Here is a 26,768-nt window from a genome sequence, read left to right as displayed (position 1 = left end):
TGGTGCCTAATGAAATGCAAAAACTGCACGAGTGATCCCAGCCCTGGGTGTGTGTGTGTGTGTGTCAGGTGAAAGCAAATCCCGCGGCACTCCACAGCTTTGGGTCTCTCTGGTCTGCTTAGGAAAAGAAAATTGGTGAATTCCTTTGATTTTTTGGGGCAGTTCACTGGGAAGCTGCTGCAGACGCCGTGGAGGAGGAGCGGCGCTGCTGCCACCGAGCCAGCTCTGCATTGCAATTATTGGCAAGCAAAGCAAACATTTCATTTCCCTGTAATTAGCTGCAGTTTAGGGAGGGCAGGTTAATTTGGACTCCACGCCCTGTCTGCACAAGAAACCCCCGTGCTCGATTTGATTCTTTCAGGCACTGGGCAAAGGGGTTTAAAAGGATTTTTTAGAAGTGAAAGCTGGAGGAATTAATCACAACAACCGTGTTCTACCCCTCTTCCTTCCCTTCTTCCAAATAGCAAAAGCTCAGCATGCAAAGATGATATGAAAATAGGGAGAAAATTGGATATTTTGGAGCTTTTCTAGTATGGCCAAACCACATATTTCAGCTTTTTCTTGCTACAGGGAAGCTTGAGCTCTCTAAGCCTGGGAATAGTCAAAATAATATTCAAAAATAAATACTACTACTACTAAAATAAATAAAATAAAATACTACTACTTCAAAATAAATAAATGAGTGAGAAAACTGGGTCATAACTTCTGAAATCATAAGCTTGACCTTTCTCCTGTACCTGGTCACTTGTATTAAATGGGTCATGCAGTAAAAACTTGGAAAGGAACAAATGATGAATGTTTTTTTTTTTTTTTTGCTGTGCGCTCGTTTCGTGTAAATTTTGTGATGATAACATTTTCTGGAAGCCTTTTTAGAAACACACTTGGCCTCTTTCACCATTTGTGCTGTTTAATTTTTTCTGTGGCGAAGCTGTCGATTTTTTCTTCTTTCCCAGAGGTGAAAAATGAGAAATTCAGTCATTTCTAAGCAGTCACATTGGGAAACCGGTAGGAAATCACCTGGAATTTGCCAACCTCCGTTCCCCACCAATTTCTGAGCGGGTTTTGTGCTTGCTCTGAGCTACATTCAGTAGCCAAACCTTATCCCTATTACCCAAATCTTGCTTTTAGGCTGAATCTAAAGGCAGCATTAAGGAAACATGAGCCCCCAGGTTTATTTATGTTCCCTCCTGTGCCCCCCTCCCCAGTTTTCGTTCGTTTGGCTGCTCCCAGCCCGTTGTGGGGATATTAAACAATAAATGGCCTTGTGTGACAACTTCAGGGCCTGCAGAGGCAAAGCTGCTGCTGCTGCTGAGCCTTGGAAGTCAGTCAGGAGTGGAAGAATGTGGCAAGCACATTTCTGTCCCTCTCAGGATTTTTCATAGAGGTGCACAGAGAGAAATGAAAGAGAAAACAATTTTTTTTTTTTCCTATGTGGAATGTGTGTGGAGAATTGTTTACCTGGGGTGATGCTTGGTTGGGTTCTGGTGAGGATTGTTTGAGCCTGGTGGCCAATCCAACCCACCTGGGGCTGGACTCACAGAGAGGGTCACGAGTTGTGTGAGAGTTAGAGAAAGTAGTATGTAGTTTTAGTATCCTCCTTTTATATAGTATATTAATGTATTTTAGCATAGTTACAATAAAGAAATAATTCAGCCTTCTGAACTGAGTCAGACATCATCATTTCTCCCATTGAGTTCGCCTGCTTTTACAATAGAAGAACAGCTCTGGCTGCTGGAAATGTCCCTGTGCCCTCCCTTTGGAGAGTTTTGCAGGGACTCAGAGTTCTTGCAGGGTGCTGGCCTGAGCAGCAGAGCTGCACAAAGGCCACATTGAGAATGGCTGCTGGGGAAGCCCTCCTTCATTGCCTGCCCAGTAAATGCAGCTCTTTCTCCATGAAAAAGCCCTGACATCAGCTCTTGGAAAAATCCAAGTGCTTGTGTCATGGAAAATAGCTGAGGCACTTGCTTGGGCTGGGAGTGAATGACTGAACTGTGGATGAAACTTCTCTGGAGATGCTTTTCGTCTTCCTTTTCCGAGAGACTGAAACCCTTCCCATCTCAGGGTTTTGCAGGGAAGGACACTGAGGAAAGAACTACAGCTGGCTGTAGTAAACCCAGAGTAGCCTGCTTGTCATTTTACAGGACATGGTATGATGATACATTCCTGTATCATCAGGAAATTCCATGTGTGGAGGCAAGTCTCCAAAATCTTGCTGTTTGTTTCATGGAGAAGATTTATCTTTGCCTTCTGTTTTTCTTTCATCATTTTAAGCTGCTTTCTTTTTTCTCTTTTCCTGCTTCCTTCTCGTGCTGCCACCTTCTCTTCACCCCTCTTGATGAAGCCCTCAATCAAAAGAATGAAAGAGAAAGCTGTATAGAGATATTTAGTTTTTTAAAGCTCAGAGAGGATGCATCCTGTGAAGGCAAGTCACCAGTGGAATTCTCCTTCCCTCTTGGAGCCCTGACCCTCCCCATCTTACAGATGGAATTTGCCAGCCTTCCAGACTTTGCTTTTTTATCAGATTCATCTTAACCTAGTTTAAGTGTTTTGCTCAGCACATTGGTTGCCATAGCACCAGTCCCTCGCATTGATCCATCTCCTGATCCATCAGGAAATATGCTGATGGGCTCTATTGGCTACTCTGCATTTCCTCTCCTAAAGGGAAAATGGAATGGCATATTCTGGTTATGGCTAGAGACATTAGTGGCCTGAAAAATGATAGAATATTGAGTGGGAGGCATTTGCTGATGCTTTATTAAGGCAAGTGCAGCACTGAGGCTGCTGGGGGCGTTCAGGAGGTTTGACACAGAAGGTGTTGGCTCTGTGGGCTCTCAAATCCCTTCCCTAAACTTCCCATGTTCCTTCTCTGTCCATGACTGCCAGCAGTGCAAGGTTAATCATGCCAGGGAGGATTCCTCCGTGAGTCACTGCGTCAGCTGCGCTGCCTGCCTGGGACTGCCACAAAAATAACACAGTGCTCCCCCTCTGCCTCCCTTAAGTCCCAAAAATCCATCCCTAGGCTCTGCCAGCTCCCAGGAATCCCCCCCCCCATTTGGATCCCTTTTTCCCTGCTCCCTGTGTCCAGTCTGTTGTGTCAGTATGCAGTGGGTTTTGGGTTTTTTTTTTTTATTTTTTATTTAGGAAAAAAACCTCAGTGGTTTCCTGAGCTCCTGTGCTTTGATCCGTGGAAGAGATGACCCAGCAGAAAGCTGCTGGGGTGAAAGGAGTGGATGTGCTGGATCAGGGCTGGCTGATGTGGTTCCTGTGTTTTCTCCTGCTTGCTGCATCCGTGTTTTCCCTGGATCTGCCCGTCAGGTGTGATCTGCTCAGCTCCTCTGGCTGATCTGGTGGATCTGTGCCTCTACAACCCTGGAAAACTGATTCCCTTCCTTACTTTTCTTTCATTCTGTCTCTTCCACAATGAAATTCTGGGAGTTATTTGCAGAATAGCATTTATGGCAATGCTTACTGTGCTTTCAGGGCACTTAAAACCTCCTGGTTTTAGACAAAAAATGCACAATTTCTCTGAGCGCTGTCGGTGAGGTCCAATCAGGTTGTTGAAAATGAAGTTTAATAGATATTAAAGGAGATGGATGCACCAGGAATAGTCCTGGAATTGTTCAGTGATTTACACCTGTCACCCAGGAACAGACTTTGGTTTTTCCAGGATCTGTTTGGGAATGTGTGAACAAGAGGAGAGAACAATCCTGCTCAGCATTCCCAAAATCTTCAACACCCATCCCTGGCAGTGTCCAAGGCTGGGTTGGATGGGGCTTGGAGCAGCCTGGAATAGTGGAATGTGTCCCTGCCGTGGCAGGATGAGCTCTAAGGTCCCTCCAACCCAAACCATTCTGGAATTCTAAGTGAGTTAAAATCACTTTTCACCAAATTCCATGGAGCTGATGGTGGCCAAAGGCTTCTCATTGACTCATGACTTGGTGGGAACCTCCTGGATTAGGATGAGATTTTTAAAAGCCAGAATTTGGGGTTTTTATTGGGGGGACTTTGAGATAACTTTTGGTTTTCCTTTTCTCCTTCTAAATATGTCCCTAAAAAAGATCAATTATCGACCCTGGACTGTTTCTCCTCCTAAATTTGGCATGTTCAGTTGTGTTGGCTGCTTTTCTTTGAAATTTAAAATTCATTCAGAGGGTTTTTCTGCAACAAGCAACATCTTATTTAAATGAAACTAATAAAGCACTGAAGCAGCCTCTATTGCAACTGTTCATCTCCTAATTAAAGATTAGTTCTGTCAAGCAAGCAGTTTTTGGCTGTTCTCTTCTGCACGGGTTTCACAACATTTCTTACTCATCTGGGCACAAGTTGGAGTAATTTCTCCTTGCACAGTGCACACACAAGCTTCACTTCAGGCATGTGAGCAGTCCTGGAACTAAAGTTAGGCACATGAATAAATATTTCCAAGGTTGAGGCCCTTGTCTGAATCTAAATATTTTTCTCTTTGATCAGCTTTGGAGATAGCAGATACTTGAATTCTGGTAATATTTTAGCAGGGGAGGGAAAAAAAAAAACCCAACATGGTTATCTGGATGCTGTGCTATTTATGGTCAGCTATATTTTCATCCTCCCGGGCTAGAATGGAATGCTTTGTACTGCTGGAAGCTGGGAATCCTCCCTGCTCTCCTATTTTTTGACACATTAAGTCTTCAAATCACCTTTTTCTGCTTGGCTTCAAGGTGGTTATTAGGCACTGGTGGTGCATATGTGTGAGCTAACCTGAAATACAATGTTTAATCCACAGTGTTACTACTTGTAGGTGTATTTTCCTCACTTAAATAGATTTTCCTAATGCAGCATGACTAAGAAGACACACTTCTAGTCATTTGATGCATTTAAATGACTCAAATTATTCAGACCCAGCGTTTTAAAAACAAAATCTGACTTGGCTTTTAATTGGTGCTGGTATTTGGGAGAGTGGAACAACTCGTTTGAAAATGTGCTGATGTTCATCAGTTATCAGACAAAATGTCTACAGGGTTTTTATCGTGGAGCCTAAACTTGCCAGCTCCATTTGGAATTAAGGCTCCAGCTGTTCACCACACCCTGCTCTGCCTTCTTGCTGCTGTTTACAGTAGGAGGTGAAATATATTTTAATTTGAATTATGTTGTGCTGGGTGCTGTACCACGGTGAGGGGATTTTCAGGGCTGCTTTCAAATTCAAGATAATTTCTAAATGAAGATCAGTTGCACTGAAACACAGATAAACTCCCGAGGGCTCCTCTGTGGTCTTTGATTGGGTTTTATCCATTTTTACTCTGCTTTTCCTGCTGTAGTGAGACAATGTTTGGGAAATGAGGAATGTCTTCCAGGTGGTGTTCAGGCAGGGAAATGGGAGAAGGGTGGAATGTGGTACAAGGATTGGTGTTGTAGCCTCAGCTCAGCTGAGCCTTCCACCTAAAACTTCTGTGATTCCATAGCTGGTGCCCAGGAATGATTTCAGGTCCAGCAGGGGAGGTTTTTTGGGGAATGGAGAGATTCACCTTCAGCCTGGCTGGACAAAGCCCATCCTTTTCCTCTTGCCTTGATTTTAGGGAATACCTGTGAAGCAAGGGAAAGTCAGGAGAGGGTGGGGAGTGGTGGTTGTGCAGCACCCAGAGACTGTGCTGGGATGATTTGCTGCCTCCATCCCTGCTCCCAGCCTGTCCCTGCCTCCTTTTTTGCTCCCACAGTGTCCCTGCCTCCCTCCCTGCTCCCATCCTGTCCCTGCCTCCATCCCTGCTCCCATCCTCTCCCTGCCTCCATCCCTGTTCCCATCCTCTCCCTGCCTCCATCCCCACTCCCATCCTGTCCCTGCTTCCATCCCTGCTTCCAACTTCTCCCTGCCTCCATCCCTGCTCCCATCCTGTCCCTGCTTCCATCCCTGCTCCCAACCTCTCCCTGCCTCCATCCCTGCTCCCAACTTCTCCCTGTCTCCCTCTCTGCTCCCAACCTCTCCCTGTCTCCATCCTTGGCCCCACAGTGTCCCTGCTTCCATCCCTGCTCCCAACCTCTCCCTGCCTCCATCCCTGCTCCCAACCTCTCCCTGCCTCCATCCCCACTCCCATCCTCTCCCTGCCTCCATCCCTGCTATCCAACCTCTCCCTACCTCCTTTTTTGCTCCCCAACCTCTCCCTGCCTCCATCCCTGTTCCCATCCTCTCCCTGCCTCCCTCCCTGCTATCCAACCTCTCCCTGCCTCCTTTTTTGCTCCCACAGTGTCCCTGCCTCCATCCCTGCTCCCAACCTCTCCCTGCCTCCTTTTTTGCTCCCCAACCTCTCCCTGCCTCCATCCTTGGTCACACAGTGTCCCTGCTTCCATCCCTGCTCCCAACTTCTCCCTGTCTCCATCCCTGCTCCCATCCTGTCCCTGCCTCCATCCCTGCTATCCAACCTCTCCCTGCCCCCTTTTCTGCTCCCCATCCTCTCCTTGCCTCCATCCCTGCTCCCACTGTGTCCTTGCCTCCCTCTCTGCTCCCCAACCTCTCTCTGCCTCCATCCCTGCTCCCAACCTCTCCCTGTCTCCATCCCTGCTCCCAACCTCTCCCTGTCTGCATCCCTGCTCCCAACCTCTCCCTGTCTCCATCCCTGCTCCCAACCTCTCCCTGTCTGCATCCCTGCTCCCAACCTCTCCCTGCCTCCATCCCTGCTCCCAACCTGTCCCTGCCTCCATCCCTGCTTGCCTGGGACAAGCAGGAACCTCAGGAGGCTGAGCCAAGGGGCTCCAGCACTGCCCAGGGTGGGAGGCACAGCCCTGGAATGGGATCTCTTCCCAGGGAGGATTCCCCAGAGCCAGCTGGATCCTGACCCCTTGTACCATCCAGCTGTGAGCACAGCTGTGCATTAGGAACAGGGGGTTTTGGCTCCCACCCCACAGGAATTTGATATTCACTGGTAACGTCAAAGCACTGAAAAAAAAATTCCGGTGTTTTCAGCGCTGCTTTGTTTACAAAAACTTTCAAGTTCCTTCCTAAATAATTAATCACCAGCCTAGTATAATAAGCAGGAGGGTTTTACACAACTTCTAGAGCTGGAAAATAGGACATTACATAGCTGATAAAGAGCTCTGAACCAGCCCAAAAGGTCCAGCAGTGAACTGAGCTTTGTGTTGTCTGCAAACTCTGCCTGATGCTGCAGCAGCAGAGCCTGCAGTTCTGGGTGAGAACCTCTGTAGGATAAAGTTTGTCACTAAAATGCTTCATTAAAATACTTACCAGTGGTGTTAGGGCTTTTTATTCAGCTCAAAAGTTCAAATGCATCAGATATAAAAATGGGTGTAATTCATCCTAAGCATCTTTTCCTATCTTTCCCTGGATTCCTTTTTTTTTTCCTCTTTTCTGCTTTTCAGTGAAACACTTGATTGCTGCTGCATCTGTTGGCTGCTCAGGGTTCAGGCAGGGTTAGATTGGCCTGAGATGACTTCTGTTTGCTTTCCTTTGGGATTCAAGCTGTCTGTCCTGCACCGAGTCCTCCTTCCCTGGCTGAAATTTGTAAATAGGAGGATGGGATGCTAAAGAGATGTGGCTTTGCAGGTAGAGCAGAACAAGGGGAGGATGTTTCTTACTTGAATCAGAGTGGATTTCCCAGGCTTTAAAGATTAAAATAGAGCTTTTGGGGGCAGGAGGAAGGAGGATTACCACTTCTTGCCTTCAATTAATTAACTTTTTTGCTGTTTATGCAATCACAGGCCCTATCTACCCCCTTAATTTGGAAGCTGCTGTTGTAGTTCAGCTAAACTCGATGCTGTTATCTGAAAGATGGCAAGTGTCTTGCTGTGGATAATTATTTTCAGGAACAGGCAGACAGCATTTTAATTCCCCTTGCCTAATGTGTCATCAGATGCTCGTTCTGGAGTTCCATATTAGTGCATGTTTGCACAGGGGATTGGCATGTGGGAGCTGGCCAGTTTTGGGTGGATCCACACTTGATGCACAGCTCTGCTCCAGGAGAGGGCTTAGGCTCTGGGCAGCCACTTAGGGTTTTCAGGTAAGTGCTGCAAAATCACTCAGGTTTCTCAGGTAAGCCTAAAACTCAGGGTTTTCAGGTGAACTTTTCAAGGAGGGAGTTACTGGAGTTTCAGGACTGGGCATTTCCTGCCTGGGCCACTCCGGGTGGAATTATGGAAGGAAGAAGAAGGGAGGAGGAGCCAGGAGGAGCATTTGGGGCAGTTTTGTGCTGCCAGCCAAGGAATCTTGGTTGTAATGGTCTGAAAAACCCCGGGAGAATGGTTTGGTTGTGGGAGAGGGCCTTGCACAGCTCAGGATCACAGCAATGCCACCTCCAGGGATGGGGACTCCAGACCCCTCTGGGCAGCCCCTCCCAGTGTCCAACAACTTTTCCATGGAGAAATTCCTGCTGCTGCCCAGCCTGAGGCTGCTCCCTCTCATCCTTTCAATCATTTGGGAGAAGATTCCAAACCCACACTTGGCTCCAAGCTCCTTTCATCTGAGCCTGGCTTTGGAGCTGTTCATAGAATTCACAAATCACAGAATTCACAGAATCACAGAATTCACAAATCACAGAATTCACAAATCACAGAATTCACAAATCACAGAATTCACAGAATCACAGAATTCACAAATCACAGAATTCACAAATCACAAATTCACCAGGCTGGAAGAGACCTTCAGGATCATCGAGTCCATCCCATCCCCAACCCCTCAACCAAACCCTGGCACCCAGTGCCACATCCAGGCTTGTTTTAAACACACCCAGGGATGGGGACTCCACCACCTCCCCTGTGCAGCCATCCCAGAACTTTATCTCCTTTTCTGTAAAGAACTTTTTCCTAATTTCCAACCTAAATTTCCCTTGGTGCAGCTCGAGGCTGTGTCCTCTGGTTCTGTCAGTGCTGCCTCTCCCTGAGTCAGAGCTGCTGTTCTTGTCCCTCTTCTGTTGTCCTTTTAATCCAGACTTGGGGACTGTTGGTCATGAACAAATTGATGTGTTTCGACTAAAAACATCAAATAAAATTGAAAAATAAAAGGTAATTTCTTGCCCCAGTCACCTCTGTGGTGGTCGAGTCGTGTGGGCTTCAATTTCTTCCCTCTAATCCCTCACCCCAGCACTTCCTGAAAAATGTATATAAATAGGAGAAAATGCATTAACTATTTTATATACAGGGGGAAATGATCAGCTATAATCCATCTGTAGAGCCTTCATTTAGAACAAAAAGTGATTTAAGTTACCTGTTCTTGCCTCACACAGCTCTAAATGTGTGTTTTGCCTTCCTGCTGAAGGATCTAAAACATAAACAGAGCAGGAATGGAGCTGGGAGAAGGAAATAATTGTGTTTTATGAGAGGAGAAGTTTGGGTGCCTCGAGCTGGATGGCACCCACCTTGTTCTGTCAGGATTTCAAGGGAAAAAAATTCCTGGATTCATAAATCCCATGTTTTCCTCAGTTAAAAATACAAATATACTTCGTTCTCCCTTCAGCTTTGGATTTGTTGCTTTTGTTATCTGTATTTTTAGTATTACTTGGAATAGGTAATTTAATTTCAATTTCGTTGCACTTGTCTCAAACATGGCAAGTTTATGGAGTTCCATGAAAATAGAGATTGTTTTTTGTGAAGGTACTACAGGAGTGTAAAATAACTGTTTGTACTTAAGCACTAATATTGATATAAAACCTAATATTAAAAAATAAAAGTTCATTAATTTTTTTTTTTCTTTTCAGGTTTCCTCTCAAAAAACCTTCGAGGTGAGTTCCTGAAATTTGCTTTTTTGTCTGTATTGTAAATTATGCTGCAGCATTTTTGTAGGGGCAATGCTTTTAAAAGTTTTATAAACTTATATACACACCCAGCTTGTAGTACCCATTACAGATGTGAGGAAATCAATATCCAGATGGGGATAAGGTGCCAAAAATAGATTTATTGGTGATAAATGGGGTGACCATTTGCATTCTGTGGCGTGGCTGGGGGCTCATCTTTCCTGAGGTTTGAGATGGTCAGGGAAGGCAGGGGACACTGTTGGTACAGGTGCTTCCCTTCTGGCGAGATTCTGAATCTTTAATTTTGCCCTGCTGAAATATTTAACGTTTGCTGGGAGAGTTAAGATTTCAGGAGGGTTTTTTTCCATTAAATTTATTTGGCTTTTAAGATAAAATATGGGCTGATGCTGAGTGATAAAGAGAATGCACTTGCTGTTACCAATTGTGGAGGTTTCCAAGACTGTTCCTGGAGCCTTGGATCCACTCCCAGAGATTGCAAGGGAGATCGTTTCCCCCTTTGAATTCAGCCTGCGAATAAATTTTTTAAGGCAACTCGATGCCTGTGCTTTAATCTGAATTTCTGGGGAGCAGGCAGAGCTGGGTGAGGTCTGTGTGAGCGCTCAGGCAGCTCCTGTGGGCTCTGGGTGAGGATATTTTGCTTTTCTGTGCCCCAGACACGGCAGCATTCTGAGCAGAGAGTCTCCAGCAGACAAGAAGCAGAAGGTCGAACGCTGCAGCAGCACCCACGACTTCGATCCCACAGGTAAAGTCCTGAAATTCAAGGGGGAAAAAAAAAACAAACCCAAACAAAAGCACTGGGAAGTCGATTAAAAATTATTTTAATGTGGTTTTCAGCGCTGTGTTGTTCTGCAAAGGCAGTGTGGGCACTGAAATGAATGTGGGCTTGGTTTTAAACACCCTCATAATCAACATGGATTAGTGTATCAGTAAATTATTATAACAACTTCCACTTTCAGCAAAGTCAGGAGGCAAAGGCTGTCATTAGCTGTGAGGAGTTCTTCAGTGAAATCTGAAATTGGACATGTGATTGACCCAGCCAGGGCTGGGGTTTTAATTTTGGGGGGTTTGTTTTGTTCTTTAGTCGATTTTGATCCCTCAGTGCCCCCTGCAAAGTGAATTTGTGCTTCCCAAGGTGGCACATTTGAAGATCAACCCCTCATTTTAAAGGATCTGCTGTCCTACTCCTATTTAGCCTGCTTTTATTTTAGTTAAATTAGGGAAATGAAGGTGCACACAGGATTCTTGTCTCTCTGGAATACACTCCCCTAGTGCCTGCTCAGGAAATTCCTGCCAGGCTCCTGGCTGAGTCTCCTGGCCCCATGCAAGGTGCATTTTTCCTGTCTGTGCATTCAGGCTTTTCCCTGGGGCTTGGGGAGCACAGGGGAGGGGAATGGAAGGGGGGCACAACTTATACAATGTGGTTTTTTTGTGCACAAGGCTGATGTTTATAAACCACCCTGGTAATGGTTTCTGCCACTGGCTGCATGAGTCCTTCTAGTGTGCACAAAAGAAATGAAAACGGGCTTTAAATGCTCATTTAATGGGGAAAAAAAAAAAAAAAAAACAAAACTGGTATAGTGCTTGTCTTCTTTTCCTTTGGGATAGGTAATGTGAAATTATTTCAGGTTGGGGGAGCTCTCAGGCTGTGAACTCATTTTGTGGAAGGAATTTAATTTCTCCAGAAACAAACTTGAGGAATCCTGTAATCTCAATTTGCAGCAAGTCACTCCAGAGTTGAGAGCTGTGCTTGTGCTTTGATAGGGCGACTCCGCACTGCAGCCTGCAGAAAACCCTTTTCTTTTATTGAAGGGGTGAATTCAGGATGCTGAACTGCTGTGCCTGTGCTGATTATTGACTCTGGGGAGAAACATTGCCAGAGTCTCTGTGCTTGGACTGGTTTTTATCTGTATTTACTGCAGAGAACTCCTCTGGTCGTGTCCCAGCTCCTGTACCAGATTCTGTGTGCTGTTACCTGTGTCTCCCTGTATTATTCACCCTTATTCCAAGTGTTCCACCTGTGTTTTGTTCACATCTTATTTGTGTTTTGCACGATTTAACCCGATAAATCCGAGTCTGTGTTGGTTTTTTTTTTTTTTCATGAAGTTTTTTTTTTTTTTCCTCATGTTTGGTCTCCATATTTTCTATATCTCTCTCTCCTTTTCTCCTGCTCTCGTGCAGATAGCTCCTCCAAGAAGACAAAGTCTAGTTCTGAGGAGAGTAGATCCGAGACGTATGGTAAGCCAAAGCTGCAGCCTCCCCCTGGGCAGCTCCTGCTTTTCCTGTCTGTGAATCCCAGGCTTTTCCCCTACCCTGATCTGCATGGTTGGCTCTGCAGCAGGGACTGCCCTTCCATCCTGCTTCAGTTCTCAGCTTGTAGCGCGCTAGTGGCTGGAAAATGTTAAATCTGGCACCTGTGGAGTGTGACCCGTGTGCCACCCAGTGACATCTGAGCTGCTCCTGCTGTGGGAGCACCAGGCCAGGGTGGCTGTGCTGCCCTTGGGCTCTGGGGGACAGGCAGGGACAGGGTTTGGAGCTGTCTTTGAGGTGTTTGACCCTCTCAGGCACTCAGCTCCTCAGCCAGGCAGGGTTTTTGGAAAGGCTCTGAAGCCAGAGCTGCCCTTCCACCCTGCTTCAGTTCTCAGCTTGGAGCATGCTAGTGGCTGGAAAATTTATTAAATTTTGAACAAATTTAAGTTTATTTATGCCAGTTAAATCTGGCACCTGTGGAGGTGTCACTGCTGTGACCCATGTGCCACCCAGTGACATCTGAGCTGTTCCTGCTGTGGGAGCACCAGGCCAGGGTGGCTGTGCTGCCCTCGGGCTCTGGGGGACAGGCAGGGACAGGGTTTGGAGCTTTGGAGCTGTCTTTGAGGTGTTCAGGCACTCAGCTCCTAAGCCAGGCAGGGTTTTTGGAAAGGTTCTGCAGCCCAGGAACAGCAGGAGCAGCCAGAGCTGCCCTTCCATCCTGCTGCAGTCCTCAGCTTGGAGCGTGCTAGTGGCTGGAAAATGTTAAATTTTCCACCTGTGGAGGTGTCACTGCCGGGCTGAGCCCCAGTGACTGTATTTGAAATGTATTTGAACAACCTAGGCCTCAGTGTGCACCAGCCATGCTGTCTGTAAGTGTTTTTATCAGAATTTTCTCAGAGAGCAATTTCATCTGTTTCAGAGAGAATTTTCAACTGTTTTTAACGGAATTCTCTGTGGAATTTATGAAGGTTACTAAAACATAAACTGTACTAAAATAAGAACAAAGAAACTAAGAAAACACATACGAAGATCACAGGAACTAGATAACAGGAAACTATAGAACACCTACACAGTAATCAATCCCAGACAGTGAGAAATGGAAGCAGAGAATAAGGAAACAACACAAAGGCACCAATCAAGGAATTTGTAGAATCTATAAAAGTGTATATAATGTAAACAATAAACAGCTTCTAATAATCATATTGGCCAGTTATTCAGGAGTCCTGGTTTTCCTACAAGTGACCATTGAGCTGTTCCTGCTGTGGGAGCACCAGGCCAGGGTGGCTGTGCTGCCCTCGGGCTCTGGGGGACAGGCAGGGACAGGGTTTGGAGCTGTCTTTGAGGTGTTTGACCCGCTCAGGCACTCAGCTCCTCAGCCAGGCAGGGTTTTTGGAAAGGCTCTGCAGCCCAGGAACAGCAGGAGCAGCCAGAGCTGCCCTTCCACCCTGCTTCAGTTCTCAGCTTGGGGCATGCTAGTGCCTGGAAAATGTTAAATTTTCCACCTGTGGAGGTGTCACTGGGTGCTGCTGGCAGTGAGGACACAGCTCCCAGAGGGGTTTGTGCTTGGAGGAAAGTCTCTGCCATATTCTCACTCGTGTTCATCTTCCTGCATTGTTTGTAGGTGCTCTCCGTCAGCTCCTTTTGACAGGAATGGAAAAATGTGTCTGCGAATAATTTAAATAAGTGGAGGGATGTGAACTTCTCTGTCCCAGAGAGAGGGAGTGACCCTGCTCTCCTGGGCTTGTTGGCTGCAGTAAATAACAAGTTTGGGATGGGAATATCCCACACATCCTGGTGCTGTCCCCCACCTGTGTGCCCCCTCAGCATTGCCAGCTGTGTCAATCTTGGGGCTGTGACACTCCCCCTGCTCTAGGGACTTACTCCACTTCCAGTCTCTGGAGATATTTGCATTCAGACCTTAGAATCTAGAAGGCAACAAGTATTCAAAAGTTGTTTTTTGGATCCTATCAGCATCCTCAGCCCCATGGACTTGAGCTGAATCTGGCTGTGTTTATTTCCAAGTGTGCATGTGTTGGCTGCAGCCATGGGTTACCTTTCTTTTCCTTTACTGTTTTTTTAAATTCATGTTTAAAGCAATCTGTGACACTTTCTGATTTTAATCTGTTCAGAAAATTGCTGCTGCTAAACCTGCTGTGGGATTTTGGATGCAGTGACTCTTCCAGAATCATCAGCTTTATCATTCCACTGGAATTAGACTGCCAGGTGTTCCTGGCTGTGCTCCAGCTTCTTAACCCACCTCTGGAATACAAAGTGATGCTGTCAGAGCAAGAAACACTAAAAAATAACCAAACAACACCAACCCTGAAGAGTTTAAGCCAACACAGGCATGTTAGGAAAAGCTGGAGCAGTCTGGGGAGGTGTGTCCTGTTCTTTCTGTGAGATCTCTTCGTTTCCCCTGGAATTTTGAATCACACACTTGTTTTTTTTTTTTTTACAAAAAAAAAAAAGCAAAGTAATATGATAGCCACGTTCCTCAGGGTGTGAGAGTGTTCCTTCAGGAGCTGTAAACACCTTTGGAGGGTGCCTTGATGGGAACCTGTCTCGGGGAGAGCTGGCTTGCTGCAGCTTGTCATTGCTCCTGCCACCCTCCCAGGGAGCAGCAGGGCGAGGGCTGGAACAGCAGCAGGGATTTGGGGCTGATCGGGTGGGGTTTGAAACGTGGATGAAAAATTAAACTTTATAATTTTAATAAAGATTTGTAGGGAATGGGTATGGTTATTTATAGTGCTGTGGACGCATGTTGGGACTTATTGTTTCTTGATGGACATGCGTATTTCTGAGAACTTTTGATCTTTTTTTATTACTCTTCTTAATTTCTATATGCATAGAATTTTACAATAGGTTAATGCATATTTATTCTGCTGATTTTACATTACACTTACAGCTAGTTATACTTGTATTTAATTTTTGTTAGAAAGTATAGAAAGAACTCTTGGGTCACTCTACCGTGTTTGTTTTAAGGTTTGAGGAGTTATTTTTATTTTTTAGTGTGGAAATTTGCTTTTGTTTTTTGTTTTGAGCTGGGGTAGTTTTGTTAGGCTTGCAGTTACTAGACTAAATACTATATTTAATAAGCTTAAAGTGGTACATATTACCTAAATCTAAATGTATTTTTACTCTGTTAAATTTTTACTCTGTTTCATTCCCCCTTTTTCCTGTTTCAGTTTGTGTGGGAATCCAGAGCTTCCCTCTGGCTGCCCTGGGACCCTGGCAGGGGTCAGGAACCCCCCTGGACAGAGCCCCCAGAGACACTGGCTGTGATCTCTGGCTATGGAAAAGAGTTTTCAATCTTACAGGATCAATTACCAGCTCTGAGTGTTTGATATAAGTAATAATTAAGTGTGGCACGGGTGCAAAAGTAAAATTTTAGGATTCTAGATTAGGGGTCCAAAGAGGACAAGATGGAGGAAATTGGGTGTGCCTTGTCCTTTTTCTCCTCCTTCATGCCCTCCATGTTTCACTGTGGTGTTGGCATTTTTCTGTTGGTTCAGGCTGGGGACACACTGTCCAACGTAGGTGACAGATATTGGCACGTTATTGTAAATCCAGCACAGGTAGTTTGTGGTATTTAATGTTTGTACCATCCCACTGAGGGCAGAGCCCCACACGCTGCCCTGCAGGACAGAGCTGCGGCAGGGCAGCAGAACATGTTAGAGATAAACAGAATAAACAACCTTGAAACAGCACAGACCAATTATGGCTTCTGCTTTGGCAGTGGGGCTGACAGACATAGACTTTCTACAATCTCAGAATCATCAATACCTCAGATTCTGACAAGTTTGAAGCCAGGTTAGTCAGGATAACCAAACCACTCTGCTCATTTTTTTTGCCTGCTGCTGCTTCCCCACGGAGGTGCTGTGGGTGAACGACAGGAAACATTTGCTGGGACATCTCCGTGTGTCTGTGCCCCTGGTGTGCCAGACACAAACAGAATTTCCTAACGTGAGCTCTGACTCCCCCCAGGCTTCCTGCAGATGCTGTGCCCGTGTCCAGGATCCCTGGGAGCAGCTCCCACTCATCCTTCCTTCCCTGTGGCCTTGCCCTGCCTTTGCTCTGCTGTTCCCAGGTTTCTCTGGAATGTGTGCAGAGCTCTGCTGTTTGCTTTGGAAGGGACCAAACTATTCCAAAAGCTCCAAGTAGAAATGCTGTACTGATATTTTCCTCTCTGCCGACTGGATGGGGGCTGGCCGCTGCCAAGGGAATCGCAGGGAGGGCTGCAGTGACAGCAGGAAGAGGAGGAGTGGCTTTGGTGGCTGTTTGCTCTCACCTCTTGAAATTTTTAATTCAGAATTTCCTCAAGTGTGTGAGTGGCTTGTGGAGGGGCAGTGTGGTCAGGGAGGGAAATGGTTCTAATGTACAGGAATTAATTTCACATGTAAAAAATGTCATTTTCTAAGTTTGTCTCGCTTTGAAAATGACAAAATGTTTTATTGTTTATTATTGTTTGAGTTTTCTTGTTTAATAAATAGGTTTTTTCTGCTTTTCTCCAAAGAAGTATTTTTCCCAAACCAGTTAAAAACGAGAGGCCGATTAAATCTACTTTCTAGAAAAACCCCTTTAAAGGGTCTCTCCCAAATTTACCCTAAACCAAAACATTAATTTAAAATAAAATGTACAGAAATACCTCTCAGTGACACATTTTCATTCATAAACCAAACCATCTCACCTTTGTATATTCAACAAAATTCAGATTATCAGGAGAGAGAATGAGTGTAGTTTGTTATGCTGTAATTTGCTAATTAGTGCTGCAGCCTCCCATGATGTTAAATATCTTTTTCTCAAAGTAGCATTTTCATCTCTTAAATGAACTTAAAGCTGAAATTACCTTTCAGGGTGGTAGGTGAGGTATCAGTTTCTCTTTCCTTTTCCTCACAACTTGGTTGCTCTTCAAAAATATCTTCCTTTATATTCAGTAATCATCAATTTCTGGCCTAAATATTAGCCTGGACTTGACACAAACTCTTTCACATATTTTCTCCAACCTTGTGATAAGTTTTTGGGTTTTGTTTTGAAACCCCACATTTGAGATGTTTTGAAATTGAAACTTACTATTATTTTTTGCAGTCCATATCAGCTTTGTGTCTTTATTTTTCCACCATTTTTCCATAGAAATTTGCCTGTATAAAAGTTCTGTTTGTATTTGTGGAGCAGCATTTCTGACAATATTTTATAGACAGAAAGCTTCCCAAATGAAGTGAAACGTTTGGCCACTCTCAAAACCCCAAGGGCTTTGGTTTTTTGTTTATGGAATGATTCATTTCAAGTCCCTCTATTAAACTGCATTTTCCTATCGTGGCCTCATGCTCCCAGGGGAGGTTTTCATTCCCAAATCTCAGCTCCTAGGCTTGGGAGATGGAATTCACATCCCATGGAATCCCAGGCTGCTTTGGGGTGGGAGAATCCTTAAAAATGATTTTGTTCCAACCATTCCATGGGCAGGGACGCCTTCCCCTGGCCCAGGTTGCCCCCAGCCTCGTCCATCCTCATCTCTCCATTCTCTCAGTCAGGTTTTTAGGGTGAACCCCTGCTCTGTTTGTTGCCAAAAAAACTCCTATATTGTTAAATAACTTCCAGATAGGTTGTAGAGAAGAGAGAAAGAAAAATGAGCTTCCCAGAGCAGATGTTGGGCGGCCCAGATGAGTCTGGCCTGGCTGGTTGAGACAATTATTTTGGCCCTGGGGTGTCAGTGACCTTGAGAAGTCCGGACTTTGTCCTTCCACCATCCCAAAGACGCTCTTGGAGCAGGGCTGGAGGAGGGAGAGGGACGAGTGCCACCTACTGAGGCTCCTCTCAGCTTTCCTTGCAGTTTCTCTCTCTGCTTTCACTTTTAATTTTAACCTCTTTAACTCCAGCACGGGTTTGGCTGCTTTGTTGTTCTCCTGGCTTGAGGAGTTTGAGGGGATTTTCATCTCCATGAGGACAAAAAACATTAAAATTGATTTTTTTTTCCTCCAGAATTTTAGGAATCCACTCCAGACACAAACAGAGACTGATTTTAAAGCATAGTTAAGTGGTGTCTCTTCACTTCATAACATAAAGATAATGTTAAGGAAAGCAAAAATGGGAATGAGATAATGAATAATTTTATTTTGAGTACTATCAATAACAAAATCTGTTGAGTTCGTACTACTCACTGAGTTTCAGCTGGAAAAAGTGAAATGTCATGGTGGGATAATTCAAAATGAGCAGAGTAAAAGCACTTGAAGGTTGCTTCAGGCAGGGAATGCTATCAGATCTGATCTAGTTCTGCAGGTCACAGTGTTATCTCCAGAAGACTTCCAGATAACTTCATTAAAATCACTATAAAGTGTATCCCTGTCAGGTCTGCTATCTCCTCTACCTCACTTCAGCCTTTTATATTGGATTTGGAGAGGGGTTAAGTGTTTATCCCTTATCTGAAGAAAACAAAACAGGAAAAAATCAATAATGGAATAATTTCAGGTCGAGTTGTCCTGATTCCAGTTGTTTCTCCATTCTGAATTTATAAGGTGGTCTTGGATGAAATTGAAGTGTGTGGACTGAAAGAATTTAACTTGAATTAAATTCAGTTATACTCTGCCAGGCCAGTTTATGTTGTGTGGGCACTTCTTTGGCATCAGGAGGAAGATTCTCAGTAAACCCAAGGATTTACTTCTGGAGGGAAACCCGGTGGCGGAGCAGACTCATGGCTCTCGTGTGTCTTTGTGAGTCAAAAGCTGAGTTTGGTGCCTGACTCAGGGAGCAGAGGGGCTGGCAGGGAGCTGCAGAGGAGCTGTTCCCTGAAACAGCACCAATTCCCACACCCCAGCCCCGGGCAGCATTCTTGGGAAGTGAGACTCCCAGAAGCTGGCTCATATAAAAGCAGGGGAGGTGCAGGAGGGAGAGGCACCTTCCTCACTTCTCCCTGTGCACAGGGGGTGAAAGGTGGGGGGATTTTCCTTCCCATCCACTCCCCAGCCCTGCAGCTGCCAGGAATCCCCTGCTTTGCTCCTGCTTTGTTGGCAGGAGGGGAATTCCTGGGATGTGATGTGGGAACCCAGGGCTTCCCTCTGGCTGCCCTGGCAGGTCTGGGACCCTGACAGGGGTCAGGAACCCCCCTGGACAGAGCCCCCAGAGACACTGGCTGTGATCTCTGCCCATGGAAAAGAGTTTTCAATCTTACAGGATCAATTACCAGCTCTGAGTGTTTGATATGAGTAATAATTAAGTGTGGCATGGGTGCAAAAGTAAAATTTTAGGATTCTAGATAAGGGTCCAAAGGGGACAAGATGAAGGAAATTGGGTGTGCCTTGTCCTTTTTCTCCTTCTTCATGCCCTCCATGTTTCACTGTGGTGTTGGCATTTTTCTGTTGGTTCAGGCTGGGCACACACTGTCCAACGTAGGTGACAGATATTGGCACGTTATTGTAAATCCAGCACAGGTAGTTTGTGGTATTTAATGTTTGTACCATCCCACTGAGGGCAGAGCCCCACACGCTGCCCTGCAGGACAGAGCTGCGGCAGGGCAGCAGAACATGTTAGAGATAAACAGAATAAACAACCTTGAAACAGCACAGACCAATTATGGCTTCTGCTTTGGCAGCGGGGCTGACAGACAGAGACTTTCTACAATCTCAGAATCATCAATACCACAGATTCCGACAATGTGACAGTGCTGCAGAAGTCCTGGAATCCTTTTTCCACTGTTCCCACCCCCGTTTTCATCTGTGGCACCCCGGGGGAGAGCAGGGCTGGCTGGGCAGGCAGTGTTGGCTCTCGGGGCTGCTCATTTCCATGGGGAGTTGCTGCAGAGCCGTGGTGGTTTGGGAGCAGTGTGAGACAGTGTGAGGCTCCCTGCTCTGTTACCATTCCTACCTTAAAGCCCATTCCAGAAAAGCCAGTCTGGCTGGGACAGCATCTTTCCAATTCCCTGTGTTCCCTCCATACCAAACAAATCTGCAGTTCTGGAATCTGATTTGGGAGAGCTCTGATTTCTTTCTCAAGGTGCCAGTGTAGGAATTTTGCCTGCTGTGCCTTTAGAAATGGAAATGGAAAAGCACAGCAAGCTGTCAGAAATAAGGGTGATGGAAATCACCCTGGAAAGCATTTCCAGAGTTCCTGAAGTCACTTTTCAGAATGAGGGCTCTGCTGTGGGAGGATTTCTGCAGCTGCTCCTAGGAAAGTGCTTGGCAAGGAATATGCCAGGGCTGCTGCTTGCTTGTGCTTTTTCTTTCTCTCGTCCCATTTCCAGGTGAACAAAAGACATCCCCAACATTCCACCTGGTCCAAATGCTGCACCTACTAAATGAATTTATCTCTGCAGCAGCATTTGTGTTCACATTATACTGAGTATACCAGGAAACAAAACAACTTGTTGATGTCTCACAGCAAATTAAAGGAGGGGCACATTCAAACTCATCTCCTGGGACTTTGGTCCTGGACTGGTCTTTATTTCAGAAAGTTCAGGACAGTTAAATGTGGCTTGTACTTCTTCACCTCTGCTGTTCTGGCTCTGTGCAATATTTCACCTGGAGCAGAAGGTGCCCCAGGAGGAGATTTTGGCTGAGAATTGGGAGAACTTTTCCTGATCAATAAATCTGTTTTAGCCCAACTCTCTCATATTACTCTGAGGGATTTGTGCTTCTGTTTTGGAGCAGCTTGTAGAAGCTGTGAAGTGTTTCTGGTGGTGCAGCAGCACCTGACAGCCCTCTGAACTACTAATGCAGACAAAAGAAATCCTGCTCATTGGTGTGGGTACTGCTGCTCTCCTTCAAAAGCTGCTTTTCCCTCAGGTTGTGTCTGATGTGCCAGAGCTGTCTGCATCTCTGTTTTGTGTAGCTGGAGCAATAAGCTTGACCTGTCTTGACATCCCTCTCCATTTCTGGACTGCTGCCTTGTTCCTGTCTCTCCTCTATATTTTCCCTGTGCCGTGTTGTCCCCGTTCCCTTGAGTACTGTGTGATTATCTGGGAGGATAAGATTTTGGACTGATGCCTGGCTCGTGTCTCTTTGTGTTGCCCTCCCTGTGCTGCCCCTGTGTCCCCAGGCCTGGTGCAGAGGTGTGTGGTGATCCAGCGGGATGAGAACGGCTTCGGGCTGACGGTCAGCGGGGACAACCCCGTCTTCGTGCAGTCCGTCAAGGAAGGTGAGAGCACCCCCCAAACTGCCAGCTGTCCATGGGCAGCATCAGGGAAGGTACAGGTTGGATATTAGGAAATAAACTTGTCACCAAAAGAATAATAAAGCACTGGGATTGTCTTCCCAGGGAGGTGGTGGAATCACCATCTCTGGATGTGTTTAAAAAAGACTAGACTGTACTCTAGTGAGGTGTTGGGGCATGGGTTGGACTTGATGATCTTCAAGGTCTCTTCCAACCTCATTATTCTGTGATTCTGTGATTCTGGAAAGGTCTGGGAGCTGGAGCAGAAGACTCCCAAACTTCTGCCTGCGGTGGCTGCAGCTTGGGAAGAGATGTGCAAGGTCAGGGTTGAGCAGTGAATTTCTTGCTCTGTACCTACTCCCGGGCAGCCACTGGCAGAATGAGGGCACAGCCTCAAGCTGTGCCAGGGGAAGTTTAGGTTGGGCATCAGGGAAAAATTCTTCACTGGAAGAGGGATTGGGCACTGGAATCCCCTGCCCAGGGAGGGGATGGAGTCACCATCCCTGGAGGTGTTTAAAACAAGACTGGACGTGGTTTGGTTGATGAGGAGGTGTCAGGTCACAGGTTGGACTTGGTGATCTCAAAGGTCTTTTCCAGCCTGGTTCTTTCTGGGATCTGGTGGGTTTGGAGCTGACCTTCTGCATCCCAGGGGGAGGAAGTGACTCCTTAGGATGTGGGAGGATCATGTCCTGGTGCATCCACTGCCAGGTGAAAGCAAAACTGCTCTAGACTCGATACCCAGGGATTTTACTGATAGAGGAAGCTTGGCTGAGTGCAGGAGTATTTTGCACATTTTACAGAAGTCTTAAAACCATTTTTGCTATAAATGATTGTATTGAAACGGGAACTGAGTGATTTCTTGCCTCTCCAGATGGAGCAGCCATGCGGGCTGGAGTGCAGACAGGTGATAGAATTATCAAGGTAAGGGCGTTGAAACTGGGAGAGGAATGGGTCCTTTGTCTTAAACGAGCTCTTTTGTCTTAAATGAGTTCTTTCTCTGAAAAAAAAAGCACTGATGTGTCTGCTGTGGTGTTTGCATTAGGAATGGTCTAAGCCTCAGTGTTCTGGGGCTGACTCTCCTCCAGATCCTCGTTTCAGAATTTTATGGACAAGTTCAGCATCCTGCCAGGTTCAAGTATCACAAATACAATAAAACCAGAAATGGCAGGGAAGAGAAGGAAAGCAGAGTTGTTAATAATGATCTGTAAATAAACAGCCTGCCTGAATTACTGTTTTCCCCTTAACTGCTCCCACATTCATGTTCTTTTTAGTCCCAAGCAAGTAAGAAATCAAGTCAGTAACTTAAAAGACTCTGTAAACTATTGCTGCAAAATGCTACAGCAGCTCCTGACACAGATGGAGTTGGGATTTCAACCAGGCATTGAAATTAATTAATTAAATTAGCTACCCTGTTGTTTTTCTGCCCAGGCAGAGATGGATTGCCTTTTTTTTTTTTGTTTGTCTGCCTGCTTGAGTTCTTTTGGTATGTGCACAAGTTTTCTTATTACAGAGCTCTGCTCACTGAGATAAACTGTTAGAAGGATAAATAATTTATCTGGTAATGTCCTGAAAGAGGCAGTAATGGAGATGGGGGAGAGGAAAATGCTGCTGTTCTTCTGGAATGTGTGGAATTGTTTGGAAATCAGGAGCCAAGCACAGAATTTTCTCTCCTCCCTGCCAGGTGAATGGGACTCTGGTAACACACTCGAACCATTTGGAGGTGGTCAAGCTGATCAAGTGTAAGTAAAGGCAGGTGGCTCTTCTGTCACCTTGAAAGTGTCACAGGAAAGTGTCACTGCCAAGTGATAAGGGTGAGGTCATTGCTGAGAGATAGAGTGTGTGAAACAGGGAAGTGAAATTAAAATTATTTTGACATCCTGAATTTAAGCTGATACATTCTCCTCTAGCTTCTCCTTAACTTAATGTTTGAATTACCACCAAGCCTTGCCTGGGTGCTTCCCCATCTTTTATTTCCACCTTAAATTCCACAGCTGGGCAGGCACTTAATGTGCATTTCTGTGTGATGCCTGCACAGCACTACAGGAAACATGTTCCTGGTGGATTTTCTTGTATGAGGAAGGAGGTGGTGATGGTTTATTTTGTGTGTGTGTGCACTGCCAGCGCAACCTGCTGGGCTGGAAGTTGGGCCTGCTTGCTTTTATCAAGGCTGAAAATCATGGAAGTTTTGGGAATATGTGAAATTTAAGCAGATTTTTACATCAGGCAGTGCTCTCAGGCTCAGTGGTTTGGAGGAGGAATGGTGTGAGCTGTGTGTGCAGGGTGAGGGAAGTCAGAGAAGCAGAGCAGTGTCCCCGTGTGTGTGATGTGTGTGACCTGAGCCTGTCCTTGTGTCCCCACAGCGGGTTCCTATGTAGCTCTCACTGTCCAGGGGCGCCCTCCAGGGTCGCCCCAGATTCCCTTGGCGGATTCCGACGTGGATCTGGCAGCTTTTGGGCATATGTCTCCCATCATGGCATCCCCCCACTCGCCTGGCACGTCAGGGAATGCAGAAAGGATCACCAGCCCCGTGCTCATGGGGGTAAGCTTTGGAGCTCTCTTCCCAAAAGGAGAAATGGACTCGGGTGGTTTTGGCCTGAATTTTCCTTGAATTTTGGAATTTTCGAATTTTTCAGATTGGCATTAGGATATTTATATAATAAATATTTATTATATCTAATTATTGCGGGTATTTATTCACTTATAAAAAAGCATTTTGCAAGTAAAAATATGCAGTCCTATCTGAGACAATAGAAATATTATTTTTATACTGTTATAGCTGTTATACTGTTACAGCTGTTTGTACTGTTATATCTGTTCAAAATTAAGAAAGAATACATAGAATAGGGTTGTAAATTTGAATTGCTTCTCACAGGGCTTTTCAGAGCCTGTTTTGAGGAAGTAGGTGACAAATGTGCATGTCCATTTTCCTTATTTGCCCAACAAACCCGACCCTAATCTCTCTGTACTTCCTAGGAGGAGAATAACATTGTCCACAGCCAGAAGGTGGAGATTCTGAGGAAGATGCTCCAGAAGGAGCAGGAGAGGCTGCAGGTACTGGAGTTGTGCAGGTTGGAGGGAACTGGGGGAAGTGATGGAAAGAGGGGTTGTTAATTTAATTTATTAGCAGAGCTGTGTCAAACAGACTTTGTGTAGCAGGTGTTAATTTAAAAGACACAATTCCTTTGCAGATCCTGCAGGAGGAGTACAGCCGAGCCCCCTCCACCCGCCTGCTCAAGGAGATCCAGGAGGCAAAGAAACACATTCCTCAGCTGCAGGAGCAGCTGTCCAAGGCCACGGGCTGCACTCAGGTGACACGGGCTCATCCTGCTCCCAGACACAGTCCAGGGGCTGGGTGATGCCTCAGGTTTAGCTTTTCTATTTTTCACATTCTGTGCTCCTTCAATGTGTGGGTCTGGGCTTCACATGAGGGGATGCTGAGCTCTCTGCACAGAGCAGGGAGACAAAACAATTCCTGCTCCAGCTGGGCACCAAGGACAAATGATCCAAATCTCAGCCCAGGAGCACAAACACCGTGGGCTGGAGAGAGAAAAACAAGCAGGGTGGGACTGCCTGGGCTAAAGCTGGAATGGGACAATGAACTCCAAGGTGCCAATGGAGCAGAACTGATCCCAGGGAGAGCCCCCGGGAGCGCTCGTGCATTTTGGGACCATTTTGGGACCATTTTGGGACCATTTGGGTTCATCTTGGGCTCATTTTGGGACCATTTTGGTTCATCTTGGGTGCAGCCCTGGCTGGGCTCTGGTGCTGCCCAAGGCTGATCCATGGAGGAGATCCTTTGAATAAATCCCTGCTTTATTCTTTAGCTCTGCCCAGCTCTGCTCTAGCTCAGCCTGCTCAAGGCATCATGAGCAAGCTGCAGTTGCTTGGACAGGCAGGCTGCACCCTCTGCAGCTGAGATTTGAATTTGGCACTGTCTTCTTAATCTTAATTCATTTAGCAGTGGGCTCTCATCTCCAAAAAACCTGCTTTAAAAGAACAAGCACAAGCAGTGATGTGTTTATTATCTGTCAGTGCAACTTAAAATACGCCCATGAAGTCATTCTTGGAAGCTTTAAACAATTTTGTTTTCACTTTTGAAAAAAAACTAATTTAGGCTGTGTCATTTTTCCCTTTTCCCCTGTGTTAAAAGTGCTGAAAATTTGGTGTGGTTGTTTTATCTCAGAAAAGCGCTGCAGCCTTTTCTAGATAAATGAAGGTTTTATGAATAATGTGTGCTACCTGGCTTTTCAAAGAGTTGATTTTTAAGGATGGTCTCTTGAAATATTCTGCTTTCATCTTTGCAGGATGGAGTCCTGTCCTCCAGGTCTGTGTCAGAGTCACTGCAGATCAGCGAGGGCGAGGCAGAGAGTGGGGACAGTGGCAGCAAACTGGATTTCAGTGGTGACAGCCCCTCCAGACCCAACAGTGACATTGCTGATGTGAGTCTGGGGCAGCCCCAGGGCTTTGCTTCTCTCCCTCTTCCTTTGGGTTTCCTTGGCAGATTCTGTCTGTGCATTACTGGACCAGGCTCCTCAGTGCCCACCAAAACCTTTCCCCTATGAAAACCTCTTCTACTGGACTGGTGTTAGAGACTGGGAGAGAATAAATTCTGGGTGTTTTATCCAAGATTAGATTGTCCTGGCATTAATCCCTGTAACCAGGCAAAGATGGATGCCAGCATGTTTCTCAAAACTCACTTGCCAATTAAAGCATCTTTGAAGGGAATATTCCAACTGCAGCACCATGACTCAGATCCAGGCAGCTTGCCCTGAAACTGGGAAAGATCCTTCCCTCCACCAAATCAGCTTCAGTTCCTGCCACCAGCAAAGGCTCTTGGTGTGTTCACTCATTAGTTATCAATCTGTGTCTCCTGTGCTCTCCCTTGGTGCCTAATCCTTAATTAAGCCACTGTCTGATTAGTGCAGGGGAACTGAGACTCTCTGCTTGGATTTAGCCTAAGTTTCTTGATTAACTTAAGGAGCTAAATTTATCCCAGCAGTTGGAAGTGAAAGGGAGGTGGGTGAGATGGAAGCATCCACGACTCTGTTTTGAAACATTCCAACTCCAAATCTGACCAGATCCCACTCAGCGTTTGTGTTTAATAAATGCACAACAAAATTCATAATTATCTTCCTAATAATCATCATGCTGTCAGTGCTGGGGATGGTATTTGATCACTGCAGGTGATTGGCACGCCAAACATTCCAGCTTTTCAATCCAGCTCTGAGGAATTTATGGATCAGGGGTGAAAGAAACCCTTGGAAGTGGAAAGAGTTCTGCAGCTGGGAAAAAGCCAGGCTGGAAAGCAACAGCCAGAGCTTGGCCTGGCTGGGAAAACCTTTGGACACACTGAAGATGAGCCAGCAGCACGTGGGTTTTGCAAATAAGGCTCTGCTGGGCTTCCTGAGCAAGGGGATTGCTGGCAGATGGCAGGACAGAGCTGAACTGTGAGAAAAGGTGGAGAGAGCAAGGAAAAAGCCAAGGGCTGGGGATTTTACAGCTCTGCTGTTGCTCACTGCCACCAGATTTCTCACCAAAACTTCTGCATTCACTTGAGTTTTGGGGGTTTTTTTTTTGTTTAACTGCACATGTAGGACACAGATTTTACTCTGGTTTTTCACACCTCCTTTTCCTGTGAGAAAGGAGAAGTTTTTT

At 45.8% G+C, this 26,768-nt stretch overlaps 1 protein-coding gene across 5 annotated transcripts in view; it reads left to right on the top strand.

The window, feature by feature from the left end:
- The window catches only part of ARHGEF12 (Rho guanine nucleotide exchange factor 12), a 79,671-nt gene that overhangs the window by 24,200 nt on the left and 28,703 nt on the right, over window positions 1-26,768 (top strand). For 3 of the 5 annotated variants that reach the window (XM_030291058.4, XM_030291060.4, XM_072918273.1), the window contains exons 2-11: window positions 9,672-9,695; window positions 10,382-10,470; window positions 11,907-11,963; window positions 21,000-21,098; window positions 21,985-22,034; window positions 22,795-22,852; window positions 23,474-23,652; window positions 24,087-24,164; window positions 24,302-24,421; window positions 25,418-25,552. In XM_030291058.4, the coding sequence (XP_030146918.3) occupies window positions 9,672-9,695; window positions 10,382-10,470; window positions 11,907-11,963; window positions 21,000-21,098; window positions 21,985-22,034; window positions 22,795-22,852; window positions 23,474-23,652; window positions 24,087-24,164; window positions 24,302-24,421; window positions 25,418-25,552 (889 nt within the window). The remainder of the gene's footprint in view (window positions 1-9,671; window positions 9,696-10,381; window positions 10,471-11,906; window positions 11,964-20,999; window positions 21,099-21,984; window positions 22,035-22,794; window positions 22,853-23,473; window positions 23,653-24,086; window positions 24,165-24,301; window positions 24,422-25,417; window positions 25,553-26,768) is intronic. The other 2 variants (XM_030291059.4, XM_030291061.4) reach the window with 1 other exon arrangement.

Source organism: Taeniopygia guttata, chromosome 24 (genome assembly GCF_048771995.1).
Source record: "Taeniopygia guttata chromosome 24, bTaeGut7.mat, whole genome shotgun sequence".
NCBI lineage: Eukaryota > Metazoa > Chordata > Aves > Passeriformes > Estrildidae > Taeniopygia > Taeniopygia guttata.
Note: the sequence above shows the minus strand (reverse complement) of the source record. Positions and strands in the feature narration are given on the sequence as shown.